The sequence below is a fragment of the Puccinia triticina genome, chromosome 7A, assembly GCF_026914185.1.
Source record: "Puccinia triticina chromosome 7A, complete sequence".
Classification (NCBI taxonomy): Eukaryota; Fungi; Basidiomycota; class Pucciniomycetes; order Pucciniales; family Pucciniaceae; genus Puccinia; species Puccinia triticina.
Window position 1 is genome coordinate 2,490,068 of NC_070564.1, and position 25,642 is coordinate 2,515,709.

At 45.9% G+C, this 25,642-nt stretch overlaps 3 protein-coding genes across 3 annotated transcripts; 1 reads left to right on the forward strand and 2 right to left on the reverse strand.

Moving 5' to 3' along the window:
* Positions 1-14,380: 14,380 nt before the first annotated feature.
* Positions 14,381-15,308, reverse strand: PtA15_7A307 (uncharacterized protein; the record flags this gene model as incomplete). Its single annotated transcript, XM_053170901.1, has 6 exons — positions 14,381-14,444; positions 14,603-14,632; positions 14,735-14,803; positions 14,914-14,934; positions 15,014-15,149; positions 15,236-15,308. The coding sequence occupies 6 exons, from the start codon at positions 15,306-15,308 to the stop codon at positions 14,381-14,383; spliced, it is 393 nt and encodes a 130-aa protein (XP_053022136.1).
* Positions 15,309-15,690: 382 nt separating this feature from the next.
* PtA15_7A308 (uncharacterized protein) lies at positions 15,691-16,665 on the forward strand (the record flags this gene model as incomplete). The annotated part of the gene is made up of 1 exon (XM_053170902.1): positions 15,691-16,665. The coding sequence occupies one exon, from the start codon at positions 15,691-15,693 to the stop codon at positions 16,663-16,665; it is 975 nt and encodes a 324-aa protein (XP_053022137.1).
* Positions 16,666-17,464: 799 nt separating this feature from the next.
* PtA15_7A309 (uncharacterized protein) lies at positions 17,465-19,255 on the reverse strand (the record flags this gene model as incomplete). The annotated part of the gene is made up of 7 exons (XM_053170903.1): positions 17,465-18,122; positions 18,203-18,376; positions 18,476-18,584; positions 18,672-18,772; positions 18,852-18,960; positions 19,035-19,147; positions 19,224-19,255. 7 exons carry the CDS (start codon positions 19,253-19,255, stop codon positions 17,465-17,467), a joined length of 1,296 nt encoding a protein of 431 aa, XP_053022138.1.
* Positions 19,256-25,642: the final 6,387 nt, after the last annotated feature.

A 25,642-nucleotide genomic window follows, 5' to 3' on the forward strand; every position in this document is an offset into this window, starting at 1 on the left:
CACTGCTTCTGAACCGTACACCAGCACTTCCGGGAACCTCGTATTCAGCCTCTACGTCGACTGGTTCAATCCCCATGGGAATAAGATAGGTGGGAAGTGTTTGGAGGCTGGTGCTATAACTTTAGTTTGTCTTAACTTGCCTCCGGGTGAACGCTATCTAGAGCAGAATATTTTCCTTTTTGGGATCACTCCGGGCCAGCCCTCAGCAGATCACATATACAATGTCCTTCAACCGCTTGTGACGGAGTTCTTGGAATTTGCTAATGGCGTTGTATTCGAAGAAACATCACGCTTTCCCAGTGGACGAACCATCCGCGCAATTATGCTCCCATTGATAGCTGATCTCCCAGCACTGCGGAAGGTGGCCGGATTTGCGTCTCATTCAGCTACTCTGTTCTGTTCTTTGTGTAAGCTCACTCGCCCACAGATCAACAATTTTGATCCATCACAATTTCCCCCGCGGGAGCATGAAGATCACATCGAATGGGCTAGGAAATGGCTTGATAGCCCTGACAGTACGCGCCGGAACGCCATAGTCAAAGAAAAAGGTGTCCGCTATAGTCCGTTGAACGAATTACCATATTGGAGGCCCCTGGAATACTCAAGTATTGATGTTATGCATGCGTTGATGCTTGGCGTACTGAAAGATCATTCTCTATCCTACTTTGGGCTGGCGGCTGCAGGGAAGAAACATGAGGCCGATCTGAAGAAGTTGCGGAAAATGCAGCCAACCAAACAAGGCCCTGTGTTTGAGGTGTTACTTCAAATGAGAACTCAAAGCAAAAAACATCCTGCCGAAGATGACAACCATCCTGCAAAGCGCCGATTGACAACAGAAAATATTCTAGCCTTGGCCTCAACAAGTGCTGATAAACTTCCAGCAACAACACCACATGCCAATTCGTCTCGAGGATCACAAGCTTCTGGTGCCACAGTACATCAGCACCTCCTCCGAGCGCGCGTGAACAACCAACAAGCAAGTGTCTCAAGCCAAGCAACCATAAATCCGCGCAAGGACAAGGAAGGTAGCCAAGCATCACGACGATCTCATGGGGAAAGCTTGGTGAGCGAAGCGGACACTCACGACAAGGAGGAAAGCACGCCGGACCGGGAGCTGGATGATCAGATGCCGCATCTGCTAACCAAAGAACTCGAGTGTGTTCGGCGAGCAATTGAGCAGGCCTGCTTACCATCATGGGTCGACCATCTGCCTCTCAAATTAGGTGCCGCAAGTGCAGGCTCCCTGAAGGCAGCCGAATGGGGAATCTTGTACACCGTATTTTACCCCCTAGTTTTGTTGCCTCTATGGAACTTGTGTGATGCAAACGATGATCAAAAAGTCTTAGCTGAAAACTTGGTAAAAATAGTTCACATAACACATTTGCTGAGCCATCGTATGATCACTGCCGTCAATTTAAGCTCAATTTGCAAGGCAATTCGGGAATACAGGAGGCACACTCTTGCAAACTGGCCAAAAGTCAACTCGAAACCCAATATACATATCCTACAACATTTCCCCGAAGTAATTGAGCGCTTTGGCCCACCAGCTGCCTTCGCCGCATGGGCACAAGAGTGCTTGAACGGACTCCTTGGCAAAACCAAAACCAATAATCATCCGGGTTAGCTCTTTCACTTGGTTCTGGTTTTGTTTGGCTACATATATTAACATACTGTGCACCGGCTGCAGGGGTGTTGAGCAAGACGTTGTTCCAGCGATGGATTCAGCGGAGTACTTTGAAACGCTTGAGTGAGCTCACTGATAGGGGCGTTGATGGGGACGGGCGGGATTCCAGGACGACAATTGCTCCAACCGCGCTCCCAGGCAAAATATATGCCAGCTGGCTCGATCACCTCAACGAATTCCCTCCATACTCATCCGCCAAATGGGTTCCTGAAGCATCAGGAAGTCCTTCGAACAATGGCACCATTTTAAAACCTATAGTGGTTTTGAAGCCAAGCTTTAAGGATGTACAAGATAAGAATTACACTATTGAAAAGGGCCATAAAGGAAACTCGTATGTTCACTTTAGGTTAGGAGGAAAGGACTTATTTGGAAGTATCCAAAAGATCTTCACGTCTGAGCAGTTTCCCAACAACACATTTGTACACGTGGCCGTCTTTGCTCAACTTGATGAGAAGGACGCGCATATCAATCCGTACCGGGAAGTTTCTACCCTCCACTACCAACTGCTTGTCAGATCAAACTCGCCTCAAACACTCGTGTTACACACCAAGAACGTTGTTGGACATGTGGCAGTTTTGTCGAATCCTTCGGGTGTCTTTGGAATCAACACTGAAACCATATCAGTGGCTTTAGTTCATCATTGGGTGAGTGAACCCCTGGCATAACACCGTCCTATCCTTCTCATTGTCACCTGCGTCAGCTGATGCCAAAGTTTTCACCACAGGGTGTGACCAGGGATTGACAAGATCAAATGGCTCTATCTCTGCATGTATCGCGGAGCTTGGCACGCTAACCTTGGGTCTGTGGACTTGGACGATCTTCCAAGTCTCCAACCCTCACCAGTTGGACGGTTGTCCTAGTTTCCAAACCCTGAGCAGTTGGACGATCGTCCAAGTTTCCAATCCTTCCCACTTGGACGATTGTTCAAGTCCCTATTAGGCTGCCCCTTGCTGTATGTGTTGCAGACAGGTCATTCCACACCGTACAACCCTTGTCAAACACTTCCTACTCTCAAACCCCAGTTTCTTTCTCTCAGCTGCTCCGCCCCACTCCCCCTCTGACGCATTGCCTCTGTACAACCGATCTCCAGAATTGATACCTATCAGAAGATTTCCGCCCCCTCGTAATCCTACCCCGTTTTGTTCCATTTCTACATCTTCCCCAGTGTGGTTCTCAAACTACAGCAATGTTGTAATTTCAATATATCTGACACCCCCTCCGGTCCTCCCCTAAGACTTTGGATAGAGATTTACCTTTTGGCAAATCTCACTGCATGATAAGATGTGTCCGGCCTAGCCCAACCTCTACTCTGAAGAGCATCTCCACATGTTTCAGTAGATCCGGTGCGGCGTTTGGTCTTCAGACTGCCACCTGCCAGCCAGCAGGCTTTTGAAAATAAATAAGAGCTCCCCCAGCCTTAATGGATATCTCTTGTGCCTTCCCCCATTCACGCCTCCAGCACAATTTCCCAACTGATATCCAAGAAAGCTTCTCTATGTGTTCCCACCCGGAGTCTTCCAAAAAAAGAGATTTGGATAGTTCTTGGGCCAAGCACCTGACTCAATCCCAGAAGGAATGGTTGTACGGCGTAATTGATTCCATGAAATCCTTGGTAAATAGCAAGTTTGAGCCAGACAACGACCTCAGGACCCCCCTCCAAAAGGCCCTGGACAACGATCATGTCCTGAGGCACATTAACATTTACTACAATGGTGCAAGACAGGAGGCCCTATCCATGGGGTTGAGTGAGAAATTCCCTGACCTTTACTATCTCTGGGTAGCTCGCCGGGCCAAGCTTGGCAGAGGTTAGTCATTATCCCGCAAAAACACCCGGGACACACTTCTGACTATTCTTCCCAAGCAGGAATCCCCGTCAACAAGGAATTCAACATAGTATATTGTTTGGCCGTTCAGAGAGGTGAAATCCCCCTCACCAACAATGGGATTTGATTGAGAGAAGTTGTTCCTGGAATACCTATTTACAAACCCTAAACCTCAGGTTCCTCCCTCCTCTTGACTGACACGCGTATACAAACAAATCAAATACCTGAGCCGCTTCTGAAACTAGATACATATGTACATCTATACCAGAGAATGTTTTTACCGTGATCAACAACATTATCTAGTCTCTTCTCCTTTGATTGGCCTACAGTTTAACAAAGATACATGTATTCATCCTATACCTGATACTCTTCCCCATCTCCTAAGCTGTTGTGAAGGTTGATGACATCCTGAACGCAATTCGGTATTTTGACAAGCTGACAAGGGAAAATTTTAGACTCCTCTAGCACAAACCAATCAATCCCTGCCCGTCAGATGATTCCGAACCCAGCCCACATTCCAAAATTTCTCAGTATCTTGCGTAAAATTGCAGCTTAAGTGACTGGTTACATACCATCATCCAGACATTTGGACTTCTTGACCTGTCAACCCTGTGTGGTTGCTGGCCACCAGTGCCGCCTGTTTGTGTGCGTTCGAATGACCGCTTCCATGGACCGGGGAGGGACAATTTGATCCACCAAATGATTTTTGCATCATCTCGCTTGCCAGCTTGTCGAGTTCCATTTGTTCGCTTGCGAGATGTTCTGCCTGGAATTCGCCAACTTCTTGTAGATAGGCTGGCCCATACGCGTTGAGGGGGAAGAGGTTGGGGAAATTTTGCTCGATCCTTTCTTGAGAGGTAGGCACTCGGGTGGCTTTGCGGTCCAACAGGCCTTTCACAGACATCTTCTTCTGAGGGGTTTTGGCGCGCTGCAATGCGGCGTGGTCAATACAGCAAATGATGTTGTCCATTTCAGCGCTTCGCCAGTGTGCTGTGATTCGTTGGGGCAAGGAGTTTACATCCTCTTCTTCAAAGTCAGAGACTGCGTCTGGATCACGAAGTAAATGTCCCAGAATCTTCTTTGCGGGGTAGAGGGCCAGAAAAGTGTTGGCGCGGAGGTTGGCAATCTGATATGTGTAAGACATAAATCTGGCACTTAGTTAAGTTGTTCCAATCGGCTGATGTGGAAAAATGGAATGGCTCTATCTGACCTTTCTCTTTGTAGATCAAAGATACTGGGCCCGTTTCCTCTGTGCAACCACGGCAGCTGGGGTTACCTGCGCCTTCACCCAAGCCAACCCTTGATTGCCGACCCATTCGAAAAATCGTGTTTTGATTCCCGGGATCGCAGATTTGAGAACATCAACATTGATGTGTTTCGCCCACGGCAGCCAGTGCCGCACTGTAATGTCAACCGTCACTGTGTTCCATAAGCAATCTTGCGCACATCGTGTGTTCCAGTCAAAGGTGAAACGGGGAAATCCGTGCTTGGCTAGATCAGCTTCCATCTCCCTCTTCACATGTATGGAGACGGCCGAGGTTGCGGCGAAGGGCGAAGGTCGGAAAGTAACCGGTACAAGGCGGGTTTTAAGCCGATCAATCTCAGTCTTGCGGATGTGTTTGATTTCCTGTTCATTCGCCTTCGGGTGATTCTTTGTTACTTCTTCCAATCGCTTACTAAAAGCCTCCTTCCGGCGCTCTCTCCAGGTGTCCCAAGATGCGAGCTCCTCCACATTTACAGAATACGGCAGCTCTTGAGGTATAGAATTTGATGGTAGCCCCATCATGGCCCGAGTGAAAGTTTGAAGACTACGCAGAACTTTTTCCCGATGATGAGGCTTCTTGTCAGCTGCCTGCGTAATGATCCTGGACAAATTCTGATTGGTTTGTCGGTCCTGAGTGCGGCTCTTGGTGGTCCTTCGGCGACGGTTGCTGCCTTCAGCTAGGGTTTCCAAGGGGACCTCTATAAAGATAATATCAAAGTAGCCGGTGTCAGTTCTTTCAGTACGGACTGGTATCTCTAGAGAAATAATCCCTTACCTCCCGCGGGTCTCTCCACAGGATTGTCGTCGCCCGCAGAGGTGAAGAAAATATTGTCGTCTACATCCATGATGAGAATTGGAGGGGTTTAAAGTAACCGGCTGGGAAGGTCAAACTAAATACGGCTGGAAGAGAATGTAGCCAGTGCAAAGTTGAGGACCGCGGTGGTGTTGAGACGTGATCACTCAATCGGAAATGTTTATGGATACAGCTACCCTGACCAAGCGAGGAAAGTGTTGACTTTGAGACTCTGTGGTCCTGCTTGATCCAGAAATGCTTCCGTTCAACCATGACACATTTCCTGAAAGGCTTCCACAAAGGCCACCTTACTTCCGATGACCACATGGTGGCCCACGACCGTCATTCTATGTAGAAAGCCCTGCTTTTATGTAAGTTTTATTCCAGCAATGCGCTCCACCTTCCTAATTTTCCGCCATTCTTTGCCTGCTCATTTCTTTTCCGGTGGCCAGCCGCGGCCTTCTGATGTACACACATTAAAACAACAATGGTCTTGCCACTGTCAATCTCTGTTATTTTACGAGAAAAACACCATTGAAAATCCATGGACTGTGACATTACGTAGGGTGGCCACAACTCTCGGATTGTTTGTAAAATTGAACTATCCATGCAAAAACCAGAAACTTTTTTTTTCTGAGTTGGCCCGAGGAGCTCACCAGTTATATCAATAACATGCACATTTCCGTGGTGAAGCATCAGCGGTTTCTTTTGCAAAAAGCACCAGGCTCAAAAAATAGCCGAATCAAATGGAGCAGCCAGCCACTGATTGTGTAGCCAAACATTCCACCTGTTGTCGCAATAACTGACAAACCCCAGGCAAATGACACCTGTCCAACTGCAACGACTTTGGACGATTGTCCAAAACAAGAAGCGCTACAACATTGCAATAAGTCATCAGATACAGTAACCTACAAAATTCATACTTTCTCAGTACGTACGCGCTTGTTGATTGGGCTGTCCTTCTATCAAAGACCACCGGTTGAGTAAGTGCTTCCCAATTGGGCTTGTGGGCCCATCCGCAGCTCAGATGATCATCCCACACAGCATCTTAGGTCAAGGCAGAATTGCAAAATCTATCTGCTTGCTTGGACTCGATGACTGCCCAATTAGATTGCCTGATTGACCTGGTTGATTGGTCCAGTTGATAGCAGGTTCAACTTGGACGATCATCCAAGTTGAACCTGCTGATAAATCTTTCAGGTCACCATTTGGGCGGTATATCACACATGGAGGAGACCACCTCTTGCCTGACACAAACCGGATGATTGGAGGGTTTTGAATTCACATTTGATCAACATGCGGTGTAACCTTACACACATGCATTACATCAGTATATCAATGTATGCATCCAACCAAATTTACACAATCTAGAACGCCTGCACGTGGCATGCACCCCATCGTACGCAATCACCTTGCGCCTACTGTAAATACATACATGTTCATTTCCGAGAAAGCTCACGTGGATCATAAACGATAATCGATTATGTATGTAGGCATGTGACAGCATATAGCTGCTACTATGTACGTACTCAACCTCCTTGCAAGTGATCGCCGACACTCCTCCCCCCACTTTGACCCACTCGCAATCATTTTGCGCCATTCTGCAGCTAGGTTCGGCCATCAACGGGCTCCTTGCCATCACTCCCCGACCTTTCTGGCTGGACCGTCCCTTTTACTGATGTCCAATCAGCTCATTGCCTTTGATCGCTTTTCTAGGATCAGTGTGAGCCTGTGTCTCTTATGTGACAGCAGGACACAAGAAAAATGGGTGGGCACTGCTTGGATTTCTTGGGATAAAGAAATAACAAACAGTAAGAGAAAAAGAGAGAGAGAGAAATAGATGATCTGAGAGATGATATTCAAGGTTCTGTTGACCTGTAGGTGGGAACTAACATCCACTAGCAATGCTACTCCTTAAGGGAGTGCTGCCAAGCTGTGCCAGAGATTGCAACAGCCTCTTCTCACAATGGAAACGTGGAAGGTATCTGAATTAGACAAGTCTAATCAGCCACAATTTTTTAGACTTCTCTGTGGATAGTCAAGGTTCTTTAAAGGGAAACCTATGTGGTTTGTTACTGACAAAAAACCACAGAAAAAGAAGGATATGAAGTGATTTGATCCTTGAGAGTAGATGTCTAGAGGTATATGTACCTGTGATCAAAGAGGAGAGAAACAAACAAGAGAGGAGAGAAAGCAGTCAAAGAGACAGAGAGGAACTCCTCTGAGATAATCAAGGTTCAATGAAAAGGGTACTAACTGTCAATATTCCTGTTGGTGATACTGGGAGTGTAGTGGCCTTGTTCTGGTGATCCTGGGTTGTCTGGAGGTGTGGTTCTGGTCTGCTGAAGTCTGTAGATCCTCCTCAGGCAAGGGGGATCCTGACTTCGAAAATTTTCACAGTTTGCTTATGTAATTACATATGTACATGTGGTTTGGCGCGCCTGGTAGCGCTGACACGTCACAACTGCGCATGCGCGCCACAACTCAAGAACTCAGGGAAGGAGTAGAGTTACAGAGAATTGGTAAGTTGTAACTAGGGTTAAAATTGCATGAGGAAACAGAATATGAAGTCAAAACAAGGATATCTCTTAAGATGAAAAAGATATGAAGTAATTCATATGTAAAAAGTAGAAAAAGGCAGACTTTAGGTCAGCTGTGTTGACTCTAAGGTTGACAATCAGGAACTGTATGTGTACATGTAAGTCTCATCTCCGTTCTAGCTTTGATGTAGGTTGCCAATCCGCACCTTTTAGCTCAACTTCTTTTCTTGGCTGACGAAATAATCTCCTTAGAGAGCTGAGGATTGGGTCATCAACTCAATGCCTCTTGTACTTTTATTGCCCCAAAGCTTGTTTTCCTTTGAACTTTCTACTTGATCAGTCACGATCATGCACGATTTGCAGGACTTGTCATCATCTGCCCTCAGCTGTGCAATCATCGAGCTCCACCACATCTGCCTTCAAAGCTTGCTAGGCCCTCCATCGTCACCCTCCTGACAGGTATTTGAGGTTTTTTGCTTTCGTCCCTTCTCAACATCTTTCCGCCTCTCCTTCAAAATTTCCCAGCCTTGACCACCCCCACCTTCGCCTGTCCGCTCTGACGCGTCTCCTTGCTTAAATACTGAATTGATCTTTCCCCCCAAGACTCATATTTATGGATTCCACTACCAACTTCCCGCTCCACCCAATCAAATCTCTCCCACCAAAAGAGCCTGCTCCCGATGGCCCACAAGAAGCAGAGAATGCGGATTTTAACAGTGGTATGTATATATCATACTTTGTTCTTGTCTCGCGAGTCAGTCGCCTAAGCCTTACCTCATTCCTGATTCCTGATTGTGTAGCTTTAGAAACGCTCAGAGGACCGGCCCCTTCACTTGAAGCGTACACCAATTACAAGGCATTTTCGCAACCTACGCTCCTTTGTAGTGAGAGACAACAAGCGGGCAAGAAGGAGTTTGTGACAAGTTGCACCAAACTTGAGGAGATATTGGAGCAGGCTTTGGGACTTTCAGAGTCCATTCCCGTTCCTCCAGCTACAATCATTTCCGGAATTTGAGAGATTCAAGAGCAGTGCCGAAAAAGAACGCAAGGTGAATTATTTTTAGTCTCATTGCATGCATACCACAAAACTTACTCTACAAATTTCCCAGACGTGAACGAAGGGAAGCCTATACCTCCTGAGGATTTGATAGATCTGAACAACGAGAGCGACGACGAGGATGTTGATAAATACAACCAACAAACCTCAGGGTTTCCCCCACTCACCAAACGTCAGCGCTTAGAGGACAACAATTTGCTGTCCGATCAAACAGATTCCCAGAAGTCCCCTCCCCCCGAATCTAGCCGTTCTTCCCCATTGGTTGGCCAATACAAGCCACATCTTTTGGGTCCTGCCAAAGATCTTCACGATGCCTGGTCCCCCGGTCAAATCAGTATGTTTTTGTCACCTCACTCCTTCGTTGTCCAAATTTTAAATGATTTCTTTTTGTAAGCCAATCCAGAAGCATCTCAGACCACGCCGAATACCACCTGTGCCCTTCCCAAAACTGCGGTCACCTCGGCTGACGCCGCATCGACCCGGACTGGGCTAGAGCTTGCTAGCACTCAGTCATCAGCCAACTCAACTAGTGACCGGGTCGACACAAATCTGACCACGAAAACCTTAACCAGCCCAATCCCTGCCACCAATACAGCTTTACCACCCTCGACTGGCCCAGAGGTCAACCCAATTCCTTCTGATGGCTTGCTTTCGTTCGGACCACCAATACCTCTGCCAGCGAATCCGAGCAATGCCCCCCTGCTTGTACCACCACCAGCCCCCATGATCACTCTTGTTCAAGCTGCCCCATCCACAGGCTCGGCTCCTCAGCCCCCAGCTGCTTCAGATCAAGCAGCTGCCCCTCCATCTACACCCCAGCCCAGCCCGATCAGTTTTATCAAAGACGTATCCGTCAGGGGCGAGGTCCATGTCATCCTGCAGACTTTCCAGGGCAAATTGAACCGTCAAAAGTTCACGGCAGCGCACCAGTCTATCCATTCCTTCCTCGACTGTCAATCCAAATCTATGCACAAGAGGACGCCGCCACCCGAGTTACCGCAGTTTGCCCTTGTCCAGTCGGAATCTTCCCATAAAGTATGGCTGAAAGACATTCAAAAGTATTGTAAGCTATACATTTCGGCCAGATATTGTTTTATTTGCTTCAAAGTTCACCCAGCTCATCATTCATTTTCTTGAATTCAGTGGGCACTATATTATTACCCTCCAACGATGAGCCTTGGTTTGCGCCTGGTTTGATCAATATTCCAAAGCTCAAGTCGGCAAAACTGGCAGATTTGAAGGCCAGCAGCCATATTGAATATCCCTTGGTCCTGTTACTTTGCAAAATCCAGAAACCATCAAAGTTCCACTTGTCTCGATGGTCCAACTGCATTGCTTCCTCTATACAGTTGACTGCCCAGGAATTCGCCGTTAAACCGCCGTCATTGAGTAACTTGGAAAGTGACAACCTTGGCTCCCATTTGCGCATTATCGACTATCTCACAGCCTGCAAGACTTCTGGATCGAGCTCAAATGCAGAAGACGGGAAGACACCAAACGACATGACGCTTAAGCCGTTGTATCACTTGCATGACATGATAATGGACATCTTCATCACCTACGCAATCATACGAGGTTCTGCGACCGCCGAAGTGGAACCAGACTCTAATTCTGCTGATAGTCAAGAAGTCGTTCTGCAAAAGAAGGAGCTGGACAAACATTGCGCGCGACATAAGTATATTCCTTTCTGCCTTTACCTTGTTGCCGGCGTTCGTGGTCTCATTTTGGCTCCTCACAACCGGCAGTTCGCCTCTGGCGCATGTACTTTGGGTTTCTTGAGCGCCGTGGAACTCCTCCACAAAAGAAATGTTCCTCAACGCGAGGCTTTGGAGCCTGTTTGGAAAAGGCTTGGCGCGTATATTGACAGTCTTTTCATTGATTCTTTCCTCACCCCCGACTGCCTCTTCAATTTCCGCCGAGCCCAAATCGTTCCACTTGCCCAAGCAATTACGTCAGACTTCCTGGTTTGCCTTCAAAACCAATTTCCAACAAGTAAATTTGAACCCCCTCGTTCCATTACTGGCAAATGACTTGTTTCTCTTCCTCTCCAAAAAATTGATCCTGTGTAAAATGCCTACCCTTTTTTTAAATCTTGTTTCTCCACAAAATACATAATTATCAACTGCACAGTCAAATCTGGCTTGTATGTGTTATTTTGATCACCTGTGCCGATTTATTGTCTGAAATTTTAACTTTGCTGAAAATATGGTCTATTGACAAATGCTTTTCTCTGCTTCTGAATTGAACCTGAATTTCCTGAGAAATTCTTTTTGCGTTTCTATAATGCTTGTTTGATCTTGATTAATTAACATAAATTCCTGTCACCAATTGTGTCTACTTATTACTTCTTCGTAAATTTTGGTGTAAATTGTTGCATTTGGGTTCAAATTGGGAGCAGATCTAACAACAAACCTAATATTCTTGACCACTTTTGCCAGAAACTACTAAAATGGTTAATCTGAGGTTTAAATTATACCCCAGCACTTTTGTGAAGAGGGAAAGCTCCAACTGAAAAAATTGGCAGCTAGTTCTGTGCTTGGATATATTTCAATTAGGAACCAGGAGAGGAGTCATATCATGAGAGAGAAAATTGGAAACATCCCCACATGAAATTGATTATCAAATTATATCAAAAATTGGAGACATTATCATAAACTGTGCAGTTTTTTAATCTTGTTTCTCATGTTACAATTGACAAGTATTGGTACTGTATGTCTTGGTGGGAGAAGAGGAAGATATAAAAAGCAATAAAAGAAATATGTAAGAAATATGTAAGAAATATGTAAGAAATATGTAAGAAATATGTAAGAAACACACAAGGAACACACAATAAACATATTCAACCCATTTTTCAGTGTTGTTTGATGCATCTACAAGTAGTTTTATAGAAATCTTTGAGCATGGCAATGTGCACACATTGCCACCATTTTAAGGGTGGTGAAAGAAGTTCACATATGGCACTCCCTCAAGAGTGAGAACAGATCTCCCCTGGTGATGCTGGATAACACAATAATCAGCAGACTAACCCTCCTTCACACTGATACTGCAAGAAACTGGTATCTTGGACTCAGAGATAAATATGGCAATAAAACTTGGGCTTGGTGTAAAAATGCCATTAGACATGAGTTTGGCACTGATAACTGGAAATGGAAGATGCAAGAGGAGTTTGAAAATGACCACTTTGATTATGATGGCAGAAAAGTCCACAAATGTTTTGGAATCCAAAGAGAAAGACTCAGAGCTAATCAGCCTGAACTCAGGGACTATCTCATTTGTGAGAAGATCTTGAAACAGTGTCCTTGCAACCTTGAGCATGCTGTTAAGAGCAGATACAAGAAAGATGCCACTGAGATGAGCTTTGAAGACATGGTGATAATTGTTGAGGAAGTTGCAGACAGATTTATGAAAAGAAATAAACCTGTAAGTTACTAACCAGCAACTATACCAATCCAAGTAGAAACCATTGGAAAAATACTCCAGCAGTTGATAAAAATGACTCTTTTGCAAGGAAGAACCCTACCCCAGCTCCTGAAATGGATGAACTCATTTGCAATTTTTGCAAACAAAAAGGTCACTTTTCTATAGAATGTCCCAGAAAGAGAAGTAAAATTCATAATGTAGGCATGAATTCTGATTATGACTCCAAGAGTAACAAAGAGGAAGAAGTAGACTCCAATCAAAAAGAGCAATCTGAGTTGAATGATGAAGAAGAGAATCATAGAAACAATCACATGAGCCTGGCCATGGAACATGGTAATACTTCCAATTATGATAGTCTGATTGACTTCAACTTTGGAACATATGCAGTTAAATATGAAACCCAAGCAGAGACACATCAGCCCCAAACTTGGGATAATTCCTGCTAAACCTCTCAAGTGAAGATGCATCCATCCTGTTAAGGAGACTCAGGAGAGAAAATATTTCTATCTAATAATTGGTTTTATTTCTTATGGAGATCAAAATTCTTTGGTGGTAGGGAATGTCAGCCTTAGAGTCAACACACTTAACCTAAAACTGCCTTTTATCTCCATTTTATTCATAAATGTGTTTATATCTTTTTAACCTTAAGACTTAGGGAGTTTTTGACTTCAGATAACTCAGGATCACCACCAAAGAGGGTACACACTCCCAGTACACCTAGCAGCACAGGCACCTAGGATATTGACAGTAAGTATCATTCTTTCACTGAACCTTGATTATCTCAGAGGTACACCTCTGTATCTCTTTGACTGCTCTCTCCCCCTGCTTTCTTTTGCTCTTCTTTGATCACAGGTCTTCATATATCTTGAGCTTATAACCAAAGGATTCTTCTGCTATTTGTCATTCTTTTTCTGTAGTTTTTGTAAGAAACAAACCACATAGGTTTCCCTTTAAAGAACCTTGACTATCCAGAGAGAAGTCTAAAAAATTGTGGCTGATTAGACTTGTCTAATTCAGAGTCCTTCCACATTTCCTTGGTGAGAAGAGGCTGTTGCACTGTCTAGCACAGCTTGGCAGCACTCCCTTAAGGAGGTAGCATTGTCAGTGGAAGTTACTACCCACCAGATTATCATTGAAAATCAGAATATCCTCTCTCAGATCTTCTTCTCTTTCTTTCTTTCTCTCTCTCTACTATTTGTAATTTCTTTATCCCAAGAAATCCAAATAGTGCACACCCATTTCCTTGTGTCCTGCTGTCACTGTAGAGACACAGGCTCACACTGCCCTGGGTCACAAGGGAGTGTTTCCTTTTGAACACCTGGATGCCCCAATCTACCAATGGCAAACCGCAGTCCCACCGTTAAGCCAATGGTCTGGATGGACCACCATTTCCCCAAGTCAGATGCGTGCCAAGACTTAGCAGAAGCCGCTGCAGGCAGCCCCTCCAAAGGCAAACCAGTGGGAAAACTTTGTCCCATTGGTGAATTGCGCCCGTGGTGTCCCCGCCTTGCAGGCGGGAACTTCGAAGGATCTCTGGAGTCAATTCGGAGCTCCTTCAAATTTTTGCGTCCAGGATGTATGCCCCTGCTCCTCCATACCATGTGTCCTGGAATCCGATCGGAGCTAGGCTACCCGAGCTCGATCCGATCCTAAGATCCGCCGGGTCGATCCGAAATGACCGGGTTCAAACATCGTACTCGATCTTTCTCGAAAAACAAACAAAACGGAGCAATGGGTCCCGGAGATTTTGAGAGACAACGCATGTTTTTTTTCATTTCGATGGTGATTAGTAAGTTTACTCAAGACGCTTCATCTTTGGCGGCTTGAACTTGTTGTTGCATCTGCTTCATTCGTTTCGTATAACTTTTTTTTCATTTTCAATTGTCCATCCACGAATCGGGAGAATTCGGAAGAGATCGTGAAAGATCGAGGATATGCAAGCAAACCCATTGCCAGTAAAAGTGAGCAACAAGAGACATCTTATCGAGATTGATATGAAATTATTAGCATATGGGGCTTACTCTTTATATTGACAATGTTCATATGCATGCCTGTGTAGGAAGTAGAAACCAGGAAAGAAAAACAGGGATGTGGTTCAATCAGCTTCACCTTGTAGGGCGCATAAGGTCAACTTGACAGCTGTTTTGACGAACCGCTCATCTCCACATTTCCACGGCATGAAGTTACCCTTGTGTCTACATTTATTCAGGGTGATCAAGAAACTGATTCAAAAAGCGGACCGCAGCGAAAACGATGCGCAGATGACAGAGTAAGTCTTGATGGCCCCGAGAATGTCTGAGAAGTTTGAAAATGGTGACGCCAGTCGACTCACTTTGCGCAAGAATCGCGGTAACTGAAACCGAGAACATAACAAGCAACAACTTCAGCACGGTAAGCTAAGGGACGGGATGGGCAAGAGTTGATTGGATTACCCCAGTGGAAGCCGCGCCTTCTTCATGTCTTCCTGGGAAGCGATGCCAATGTCGGACATCTCGAAATTTGATTCAAGCTGAGCTGGTAGGGTCGTTGGTTGAATTGTATACTTTTGTCGGATCTTGGTGGTTCTCGCTGAATGGGAAAGGTCGACCGGAGTGTGTTGGCTCCATCGATCTGCGGGACTCCCCGGGGTAAGCATCCCCGATGATTTCACCGACCCGGGTACGGGCCGTGCTTGGCCGTGTAGCCGGCGCCCGTAGCACCTAGCAGTAACTTGACAAAGTCCCACATAATTCGACGGACCGACTGATTGACCGCACCATCAAACGAGCACGATCTTGGCAGAATGTCCAAAGTACAACCTAAAAACGATCTGTTACTCCGGGCCTCAAGGGGAGAGAAAACGGAGCGATCGCCGGTCTGGGTGATGAGACAAGCTGGGCGGTATCTACCAGAATTTCGTAAAGCAAGTAATTCTTTCATAAGACTTGAGCAAAAGTATCCAGCAACGGGAAACTAATTTCTCTCTCAACACTATGTTTGGAAAACGAATTGAAAACAAATATCCCATGTCAAATTATGATTGTCGGTCGTGTTTTCTTGTTTCGATTTGGACGGGCAGCTGAGAGAATCTCATGGATTCTTCGATATATGTCGGACGCCTGAACTAGCCATGGAAGTGACCATGCAGCCGATCAGGAGGTACGAAGGATTGCTAGACGGAGCGATCATCTTTTCCGATATCCTGGTCATTCCTCAAGCTCTAGACATGGAGGTAATCATGAATCCCGGCCCAATATTTCCGAGCCCGATCACTTCGACGGAGCAGATGGAGGAGATGATTAACAAGACGATCACGCCGGAGGAGCTCAAGCTCAAATTGAATTACGTTTACGAGGCGATCAAACTGACGACCGCGGCACTCGAAAACCGAATTCCTCTGTTCGGCTTCGTTGGAGCGCCTTGGACATTGTTTGCCTACATGACGAGTGGTGGAAGTGGATCAAGTCTAAATGCCAGCAAGGCAACCAGTTTCGATACTGCCAAAAGCTGGATACAGATTCAACCGCAGCTATCCAGCCGATTACTAGAGAAACTAGCACGAGTCTGCGCTCTTCATCTTATTAATCAAATCAAGGCCGGCTGCCAGATAGTTCAGGTATTTGACTCATGGGCTGGCGAACTTAGCGATTATGACTTCACGCATTTCAGTTTACCATACCTCCGGATGGTATCAACTCTGGTCAAAGAGAATTTAGCCCAAGGAAGCATAGCACCAGTCCCGATGGTCGTGTTTGCCAAAGGAGCCAATCTCCCCCATCAACTTCGACAACTAGCTGAATCAGGCTATTCGGCAATGTCATTAGATTGGAAAGTCCAACCAGCTTATGCCATCGAAGCCTTGGGTACCGCATCAACCAAGATCGCTCTGCAAGGAAACCTAGATCCAGCAGTCTTGCACACCAATCATGAAACGATTAAGAAATACGTCAGGCTCATGTTCACAAAGGAAGCCGGTGGTTTTCTTGGTCACTTACCCCATATCACCAATCTGGGGCATGGGATCACTCCCGGTGTCGATCCGGAGGCTATGAGGACGTTCCTGGAAGCCGTTCATGAAGAGAGCACCAAGATTAGACAGTCATAACCTTCCGGATACTGCTCAACTACAGTCTCTCTCGAAGCAAACAAAAAGCATGCATTCGCACGAAGCGCAAGGTTCATTTCGATGGTTTCCTCTTTGATATACCTCGATGTTTGTATGCAAAAAGTAAAGGTGTCGTACTTGTATCATCATTGACTCTGAATTTCAATCCGCATAGGACGATAAGAACTATAGATACCTCTGGACTTGATGCATCTATTTCGCATATAGTTTCCCCAGTGATTTTGCTGGGGATGAGTTTGGAGCCGGTAAAAAGATTATTCCATGTCTCCCAGATAGATACGTTTTTACAGAATGACAAAGACTGTAAGATGAAGAAACTCATCTGCGTCTGGCCTGTTCTAATGAGTTGGAGCTTGCCCATAGAAGTTACACGCCAGAGCTCGGGCGAGGTTTCTTCGAAACCAAACAGCTTGTGTAATCTAGCATATGTAGACAAGACCATCGGCCGCAAAAAGAGTTGATAAGAATCGCCCGGAGAGGGACACCTTTCAGTACTTCTTTGTAAAGCATTCATCTCAATATCGTTTGTCTGTCTCTCAAGATTGGGTTTAAAGCTCGTGAGTGTTGTCCTTTCAAAAAATAAATCTAAGGAGATAAGGGTATCTGTTAGGGTCAGACGGAAGCAGCATGTATCATATAAAATACAAGGACAAAAAATATCAACGAAAAACAAAACAACAAAATAAATCATGCAAAAGTCAAGAGAGGTAGAATAAGGGGTCTTTGCGATCTCATGCCAGAGAGAAGATGTGTCACAAAGCAGCAGAGTCATGCACAATCAAGCTCGTTCAAGTTCTCTTGCCTTCCGCATTCTAAGGAGAATGTCGACGACGCGCTCATCAGCGGCTTTATCGCCGGCAGCTTTGGTAGGGGTGCTTGATCCGGGGGGAAGATCAGAGGAGTTAGAGGCAGTGATTGCAGATGATTCAACGGTGGATAAATTAGGGTCGTATATGGGTCGATTAAGTCGAGTGGAGGCAAGGCCTTTGGGGATCTTTGCGGGGTCTTCCGGGGCTCGATGGATCGGAAGGTTTGGGTTTTCGAGCCGGTTCCAGAGCTCATAGCTGGCCACAATTTCCTGGACGAGTTCAAGGACGAGGGACATGGAGATCGGGAAACGTGCAAAGAAGTCCAACGGGGCGACCTTCGTCGGGCTCGTTGGGCTGCCTACCGAAGGCGTCGCTCCCTCGGCACGCCCCGAATCAACCTGATTCGAAAGCTGGGACGGTGTATTGAGCGATTGACGTCGTGTTCTGGATGGGCCTGTATCGTCGCTGGTCCGTCGAGTAGCTTTGTTGGTTTGCGGAAAGGCTTTCATTCCTTGAAGTGACGGATGAGGATGCAATACAACGGTGATGTAGATTGCAGCCAGAGCAATGATATAGGGCGGGTACAGTAGAATTAAATCGGTGCGATAAGTATCGTTAATGATAAACCTAAACGACATAGTTATTCGTCAAGGGAACCTCATGTCAATCTGCAGCCCAACGATTTCATGATGGTTGGAAAGTTTTACCATGCCATTTGAAGCGTCGTATCACTCAAATCAAGCATCGAAGCTTGTCGATCACATTCCTGACGATACTCTTGGTAAAGAGGTGAATTAGGTGCAGGAGTCCATTCGCTCATTCGTTCCATGGCGTCCTTGGGAACAGCCGAATCCTCTCGCCCAGCAAATTGTGCCAAATCACTACAGGGAGATAAAACAATGATAAATACAAGTGCTTAGTGGTCAGGCTTAGATTCAAACCTTTCCAGCTTTGGCTATTGAGATGGGAGTGCAGATTACCGATAAGGGTGCCAAACCATCAGATGAAAATCCAAGTCTTCAATAAGATAAAACTCCATTTCTGCCAACACAGTTGCATCGTTTGGAAAAGCGCCTAGGGTTGGATAATCTGTTAGAAATGACAAAATAGAAAGGAAGGGGTGGGATTAGTACAATCCTCTTTGGTAGGTAAGAGCGGGAATAAGGACTAACTGACCGGAAAACACGCTTCTAGCAGCTTCCAGAACGCTCTTGATGTGAGAAGGCGCCTCCTCGACCTTGGTAGCCACATAAACCGCTGCAGCTGCTACCAAACAGCTTTTTTAGTGAGAATTAGTTTAAAACAAAGTCACTCTCTGGTGGTTATCGAATGGGGTGTGACTGGGGGACTACTAACGGGTCTGTTTCTGCGATCGCATTCTTGACGTAAAATCGACGAAAGTAAGTGACTGCTGTAGCGGTGACGATCTGTCTGCAATTGAGTCGCTTTCCTATCTTATGTATGACTGGTATAAAAAGCATTGAAACGGAACGGAAATCAGTCAACGATCATTAGGTTCGTCGTCCCAGTTAAGCGTACCATTGCTACTCCAGATGTTTATACAAGCAATTTCGCGCTCCCCAGCGTACTTGAGATCGATCGACCTTCCGGGAGAGTTGCGTAGGTCATGGCGAGTGAGGATGTGGCAGTTCCTGAGGACAGATGTCAAATTTCAGACCAGTATGTTCACGAAGCAGTGAGTGAAACAAAGAAAAGAATCAAACTTACGCATGCGAGCTCAGCCAATAGTTCGCGGCCATCGAGGTTTTAAGAGAAGGTTGCACGTCTCATCCTTCGACCAACCTGGAAGTGTGATGGTTGATATGTAAATGTTGACGACTATTTTCGTCTCCGAGCAATCTGATTCTCCAGCCGTGGGTCCCGGCCGTTAAGGGGGTTTCAAAGTCACCCGTCGAGATCTGCGGGTCTCCCAGAAGTGATCTAGAGCCCAAAAAAGCTAGATTTCCCTGCAAAATCTAGACTTTTCAGGTCTAAACCAACATCTGTGGGGTCCCAGATCGCACAGGAAGTCCTCCACTTTTGCAAGCTGGTGTCATTCTTGAACACCGAGTTGCAAAAATGCATTCAAGCCACACTGTACTACACCTCCTAAGCCTGCTTGAATGTTTTTTTATGAAATTTGGTGTTCAGTAAAAGCCTTGAACACCAACTTGCAAAAGTGCATTTATGGTCTTGCAAGCGGGTCTGGGCACATGCCAAAGTTGGGCCAAAAAAAGGCCAAGCGCACATGGCCAATCCCAAACCCCGCTTGGCCAATTGTCAAGCCCGCCTGGCACATTCCCAACCCCCGCTTGGCACATCACAAAGTTTGTGGGGTTCGGGACAAAGCCTTGCTGGGCCAATGCCAAGCAAGGGTGCCACGCCCGCCAAACTTGATGCACCCAAAGGTGAGATTTGTCAAAGAGGGACTAAAATAAAGTAAGCCTTTGGTTCCATAAACCTGAGGCCTTTGGGAAGACAAGAGGGCAGCTGGCACTCCAGCTGGGCAAGTATCCACCACTGCGGGTCCTTGGGTCGAAGCCGACAGACCATGAGGCCAGGGTGTTGGGCTGCGTGGATAGTGAGGTTGGGTTGCGGACAGTCGCGCGAATTGGCGCAGGATGAGCGAGTCAAAGCTAGCAAAGCTGGACACGCTGAGCTTGTTGCTTGCTCATGACAAGCACTCTTTCCTCTCCCCAGCAGTGCTGTTGTTGCGAGTTGAGGTTGATCTTATTGGTGGCTGGATGGGATGGTCAACAGACAACAATCAGTGCAAAACAACCAGGTTTCTCTTGCAAAAATTCAGGCTATTTTATTGATTGCTAAATATTGTGCACACTCTTTACAACATTATTTTTTTGTTATTTACATGTTTTTATTTTGTTTTTGAACTTTTGACTATTGAGTAATAAGAATAAGTAAATTTAAAAATTACTAATGAGCTGGGGAAGTCAAGATTGGCCCAGTGATTACTTGGAACTCAGAACAGGGGCGGTACAGGCGCTGACAGTGAGAAATGAAATTCTGTGATTTCTCTGGGGTGATTGATTCCTTGATTGCTTTTTTGATTTCTGAAACCAATGCCACTTGATTAGGCGGCTCCTTGGATTGGACGTAGTTTTTGATCAAGTGGAAACTGTACTCGATTGGGTTAAGGAATGGCGAGTATGGAGGGAGAAACTCGATTTTGATTGATTTTGAGGTGGTCAGTGATTCTTTGACCTCCTCAAAGCGGTTGCCTTGGTGGATTGGTGCGTTGTCCATGATGATTATTGATTCCTGCAGCAACCGAGCACAAAGGCTACTGAGGAACAAACAAAAATCATTGGCACCGACCCCTTTTGCCTTTGTATTGTCAGCGTTGAGCAGTTTGTGGTAAACAAAGCCCTCGTCCAACAGGGCCCCTATCAAGGTCACCTGCTTGGCCTTGGGCACAAGGCTCAAGACAGCAGGTTGACCTTGATCAAGCCCCCCAAAAAAACAAATCAAAATAAGCTCAAAAATAAATGTGAAAACAACAACTGAAATGAAAAATAGGAAAAGAGACTGACCAGAAGGAGAGTATCCAAATGCTCAACCTGAATGGAGATCAAATCCAGATTCATCGACAAAAACAATCTTGCAACCAAGATCTAAGCCATGGCAATGGACAAAGTTTGCCCGCTGTTCAATCAATTGGGGCTTGTTCCACAAAGCAGGGATATTGGTAACCTGCTTCCACAATATGTCCATGTTGTGGATCAGGTTACTAACCGCCTGTGTTGAAACTTTCACATTAAAGCGGTCCTTAACAAATTTTGCCATCTCGGCTAATGTGGTGGTCACCTTTTCCTTGAGTTGAAGAAGAAGCTCTGTTGCCATCTCATTGGTAAATTTCCCCGGACACTTCTTGTGTGTCTTGACAAGATTGGGGTCTTCGGCCTTGATGCGCTGGATTTGGCGTCGGGAGACATCAAAAGTATTTATGGCATCACAAATCTTCATTCCTTTTCCGACAACATTTTTGCGGATGAGCTCTCGGACTTCAGGCTTGATGATGGCGTTACGTTTGCGCTCCTTGTGCGTCAGACAATCGTTCTTGTAAGTTTGTTTTTTGTTGAGATTACCTTTAGCTTTCTGGAGCATTTCTTTCTGGAAAGTTTTTTGATTCAGATCTTGGAGCTTTTTAGCAAGTTCACGGGCCTCTTCCTTTTCAGCTTGAATTTCCAAGTCGGTTGAATCCATGATGTTTGATCCTGACATCTAGAAAGCAGTACAGCATGTAGAGAGTGGTCAACAAGAAAAAATAGAGAAATCAAAAGTCATTTAAAAAAAGAAACAGCCCACCTTGAAGTTTGTACAATGAGGCCAGAACTGGATCGAAGTGCAGTGGAAGTTGAGTCAATAGTTGATGGTTGGTGATCCTATTGGCCCAGCGCTTGATATTGGCCAAACGGGCCTTGGACATGTGCCAAGATGCGGCGCCCGCCCAACCTACCCAATCAAGCCCCCTGGGCACATATTAAAGCCCCGGTGGCGCTTGGCCAAGCGGGAATTTGGCATGTGCCCAGACCCGCTTGCAAGACCATAAGTTGTGCATGGCCAACTTTGAATCCCTATGTAAGCCTCAAGCGCGCCGCGACTCATTTCTTCCCGTGGTCTCAATACAATTTAAGGCCAGAATCTGGATACAGATGACCCGCGCTGGAGCTATGTATGTATCAGCCCAGTGTGAGAATAAAGGATGGTTAATGGGTAGAAATGACCGCTATCTGCCTTCTTCAAGAATATGTACATCTGGGCTAGGGCTGGGCCGGGTGATAACCCAGGCCTGGAGGCCATCCTGCGCTGGTGCCCTGCGGGTATGGCAACAATATGGCTTTCCTCTGGGTACACATTGACAATGGCATCCTCAAGGCCAGCTCCAAAGCTCTTTTGGATCATCTCAAGACTTGACTGGATGGTGTTCTTGATCTCAAATGGGATCAACAATTATCCAGCATTTTAGGCATCTGGGTACGCGAGGTGCCTGGTGGTTTCCGCCTTGATCAACTGCTTCTTGTCAATAAAATCACTTCTCTACTGCCTTCAAACATCAAGACAAGAACACCTATTGCCTCTTCCAACCTTCTGTCTAACCCTTCCAAGGAAATGGACAAGGCGTATCTTTTTGTTATTGGCTGTTTACTTTATCTTTCTCAAGGCTCCTGAACCAACATCACGTTTGCAGTCAATTTCTTGTCTCATTTCTCCATGGAACAGTGGGTCGCTAATTTACGGTTATTGTTAAAGTAACAATTTTTGGTCCCTCTACGCTAACCTGCCCGGTAGCCATGATATAATATGGTGCAATATCAATTTTGCAACGCAGGGGTTTTTGTCTTTTCAACACCGCTACAATATCTGTGCGCAGAGCAGCAGATTTTGAGCAATATATTAAGCAATATAGGGCCATTTTACAGCTAATATGGCCTCTCATTTCTTAACAACGTGTTAGTTTGCTCAATAACATGTTACTTTGCTCAGTAATGTGTTACTTTGCTCAATAACCCATTATTTTACTAGTAACAGCCATACAAATGATGCTGGTTACAATAACTGTGACACATTTATCCGTGCTAGCATTAACAATAACTGCAAAAATGATGAGCAGAGGTCCTACTTTACTCTACAGCCCTGGTTATCATAGAGTAAAGTAGCAACCCACCGTTGCTCCATGGCCCCCAACAATTCACACTGGTGGGCATTGGATCATCCTGTTTGCTATATATGGTTCAGTGTGGCTGCCTCACTTCCTATCATTGCTGGAGGCAAGGTTTTGGATTGTGTCACAACCTCTGTGGACACCAATTGGGGAGGAGAAGGCTCCAGGTCTGTGCATGGATTTATTTCAATGGCATGGGTGGTGTTGGTTTCTTGGGCATCCAAGCGACAAACTTGTTGTGCGCGGTCAACGTTTCAGGCCAAGTACATGGCCCTTTCTTTTGCTTCAAAAGATGCTTGCTATATCTTGTCGCTACTTTCAAAGTTTTTCCCAGTATCTTTGCCCCTCATCCTTTCCAACAATAAAGCAGCAGTTGACATCAGCAAAGACTGTGGCACTTAAAGATGGCCCATCGCACCCCGGTACCCGCCCACGAGTCTGAGTACCCGCGTTAAAATCCCCAGATCTTGGGCACCCGCACCCGCACCCGGCACCCGCCAGGGAAGAAGGGGCGAGTACCCGGGTACTCGCGGGTATGTGCAAATTTTTTGCCAAAAAGGCCACTCAAATGATTCATTTCACCGCTAGCTCATGTATGTATGTTGAACTACTTCTGCTTGTACATCACTGCTTTATCCTTTCCCTTCATCTTTGCTTTGTTCTTATTGTTGAGTTTCCATTTATGCAACACCCCAGGTTTAATCTTACCATTTTTAGAGTAAAACGCCACAGCCATGCCTTGACTAACCAATGCCACGCTGAGGCGGTGCCTTTGAAAGGAGACGTAGTCCCGGCCAAAACTGAAAGATCGCTCAACATCCACAGTGGTCGCTGTATTAAATGTAGTTTTAGTTCAAAAATCAAACAAGCAATCAATGTAGATTAAAGTAACCTACCCGGGCAGCTTAGCACATCCAGTGCCATCTGGAGGAGGCCACCATGGGAATTGCCAGCGCGTCATTGTTGCATCCACCATTTGAGGGGGTCAACTGGCCTTCCATCTTCCTACAGCGCCAAGCTTCCAGCAAGCCACATGGTGAGCGGATTGGTATTGGTGCTTGCTCCATGTGCTGCTGAAGCACCCAGCAAACCTGCAATCACACCTGTTGGAGGCTGATGTGAAGCATGTTAGTGGATTATTGAATTGTATATGAGTCGGTGGATCTTGCTGCCGCAACTGAAATATAAAAGGAGACCGTTATAAGAGAATCGGACTAGGATAAAACAAGAGAAATACTAACTTTTGACAAGAGTAAGCAATCATATTGCGGCCATTTTTTTCCACCTGATTGGAGATCTGGGGGGGATGATAAGCGGCATAGCACAAACTTAGCTGGTTTTTGTGCACTTGGATTGCTTTTTCTACCAAGCATCAAATCAAAACAGTGAGTGTTGCATCTCGGATCAATCATACAGTGAACTGAATCACTCACTAAGTTCCTGTTCATCTGTCAAGCCATCGGACCTTGAGGTTTGAGTGTCCCCTGGGTTGCTCAGGTCGGGGGTTTTGTCATTGGCATTGTCATCAGAGTCGGAGTCGTTGATGGTGATATGATCTCGTTTCTTATTTGTGGGGGTACAACTGGCAACTGAGGAGGTGGGTGATTGAGCTGCTTTGCGGTGCTTCTTGCTTTTCTGTCTAGGAGCCATTGATGGTTGAGGCTGAGGGAGGGCCGGTCTGATAGGGCTGGGGGCAACATGGCATATGGTATGCCATATGTATATACATAATATACATATGTGCAATACATGTCTACACATGAATCTGGTGGCGTGGGCAGGGCGGGTGTTTGGCGGGTACTTGGCGTGGGTACCCGCCATTTTTTTACCCCAGAATCTGGACACCCGCACCCGCCCGCGACACCCGCCGGCAAGTACCCGCCAAACCTTGACAAGTACCCGCAAACAGGTGCCGGGTACCCGCAAACGGGTACCTTGTGCCATCTCTAGTGCCACTTGAAAGGAGCATCATCACATTGACTGTGAATTTCAGGTTATCAATGAACTTCTCTACCAAGAGAAAGTGTGACTGGATTGGATTTTGATCAATAGACAGCTTGCTAATATCTTCACAAAGGCGCTGGGTTGGAAGAAAGTTGTTGAGTTTGCCACTCAGATGGGTTTGAGGAACCCTATGGCAAGTACAGGGGGGACAGCATGCGCTGGCGGCAATGACCATGTATCCACTGCATCTGTCCGTCTCTCTCCAACACCCCAAATCCAAGCTGGTGACTGCTTTAATGGAGGTTAACCATCTTTGCTTTATTTTGTTTGTTCTGGTGATGGTGTTTCCTTAGGTCTCCTGGATCCAATACTTTCCTTTTTTCATTGTGTTTTATTTATTTCTGCAAATCTCTTTTTTCCATGTTTCTTAAGCCATCTTTTGGAAATGTTGTTGTTTTTCAAGTTTTCTTTTTTTCTCTTTCTTTTATTTTTTGGTGTTGTTGAGGGGGGGGGGGGGGGG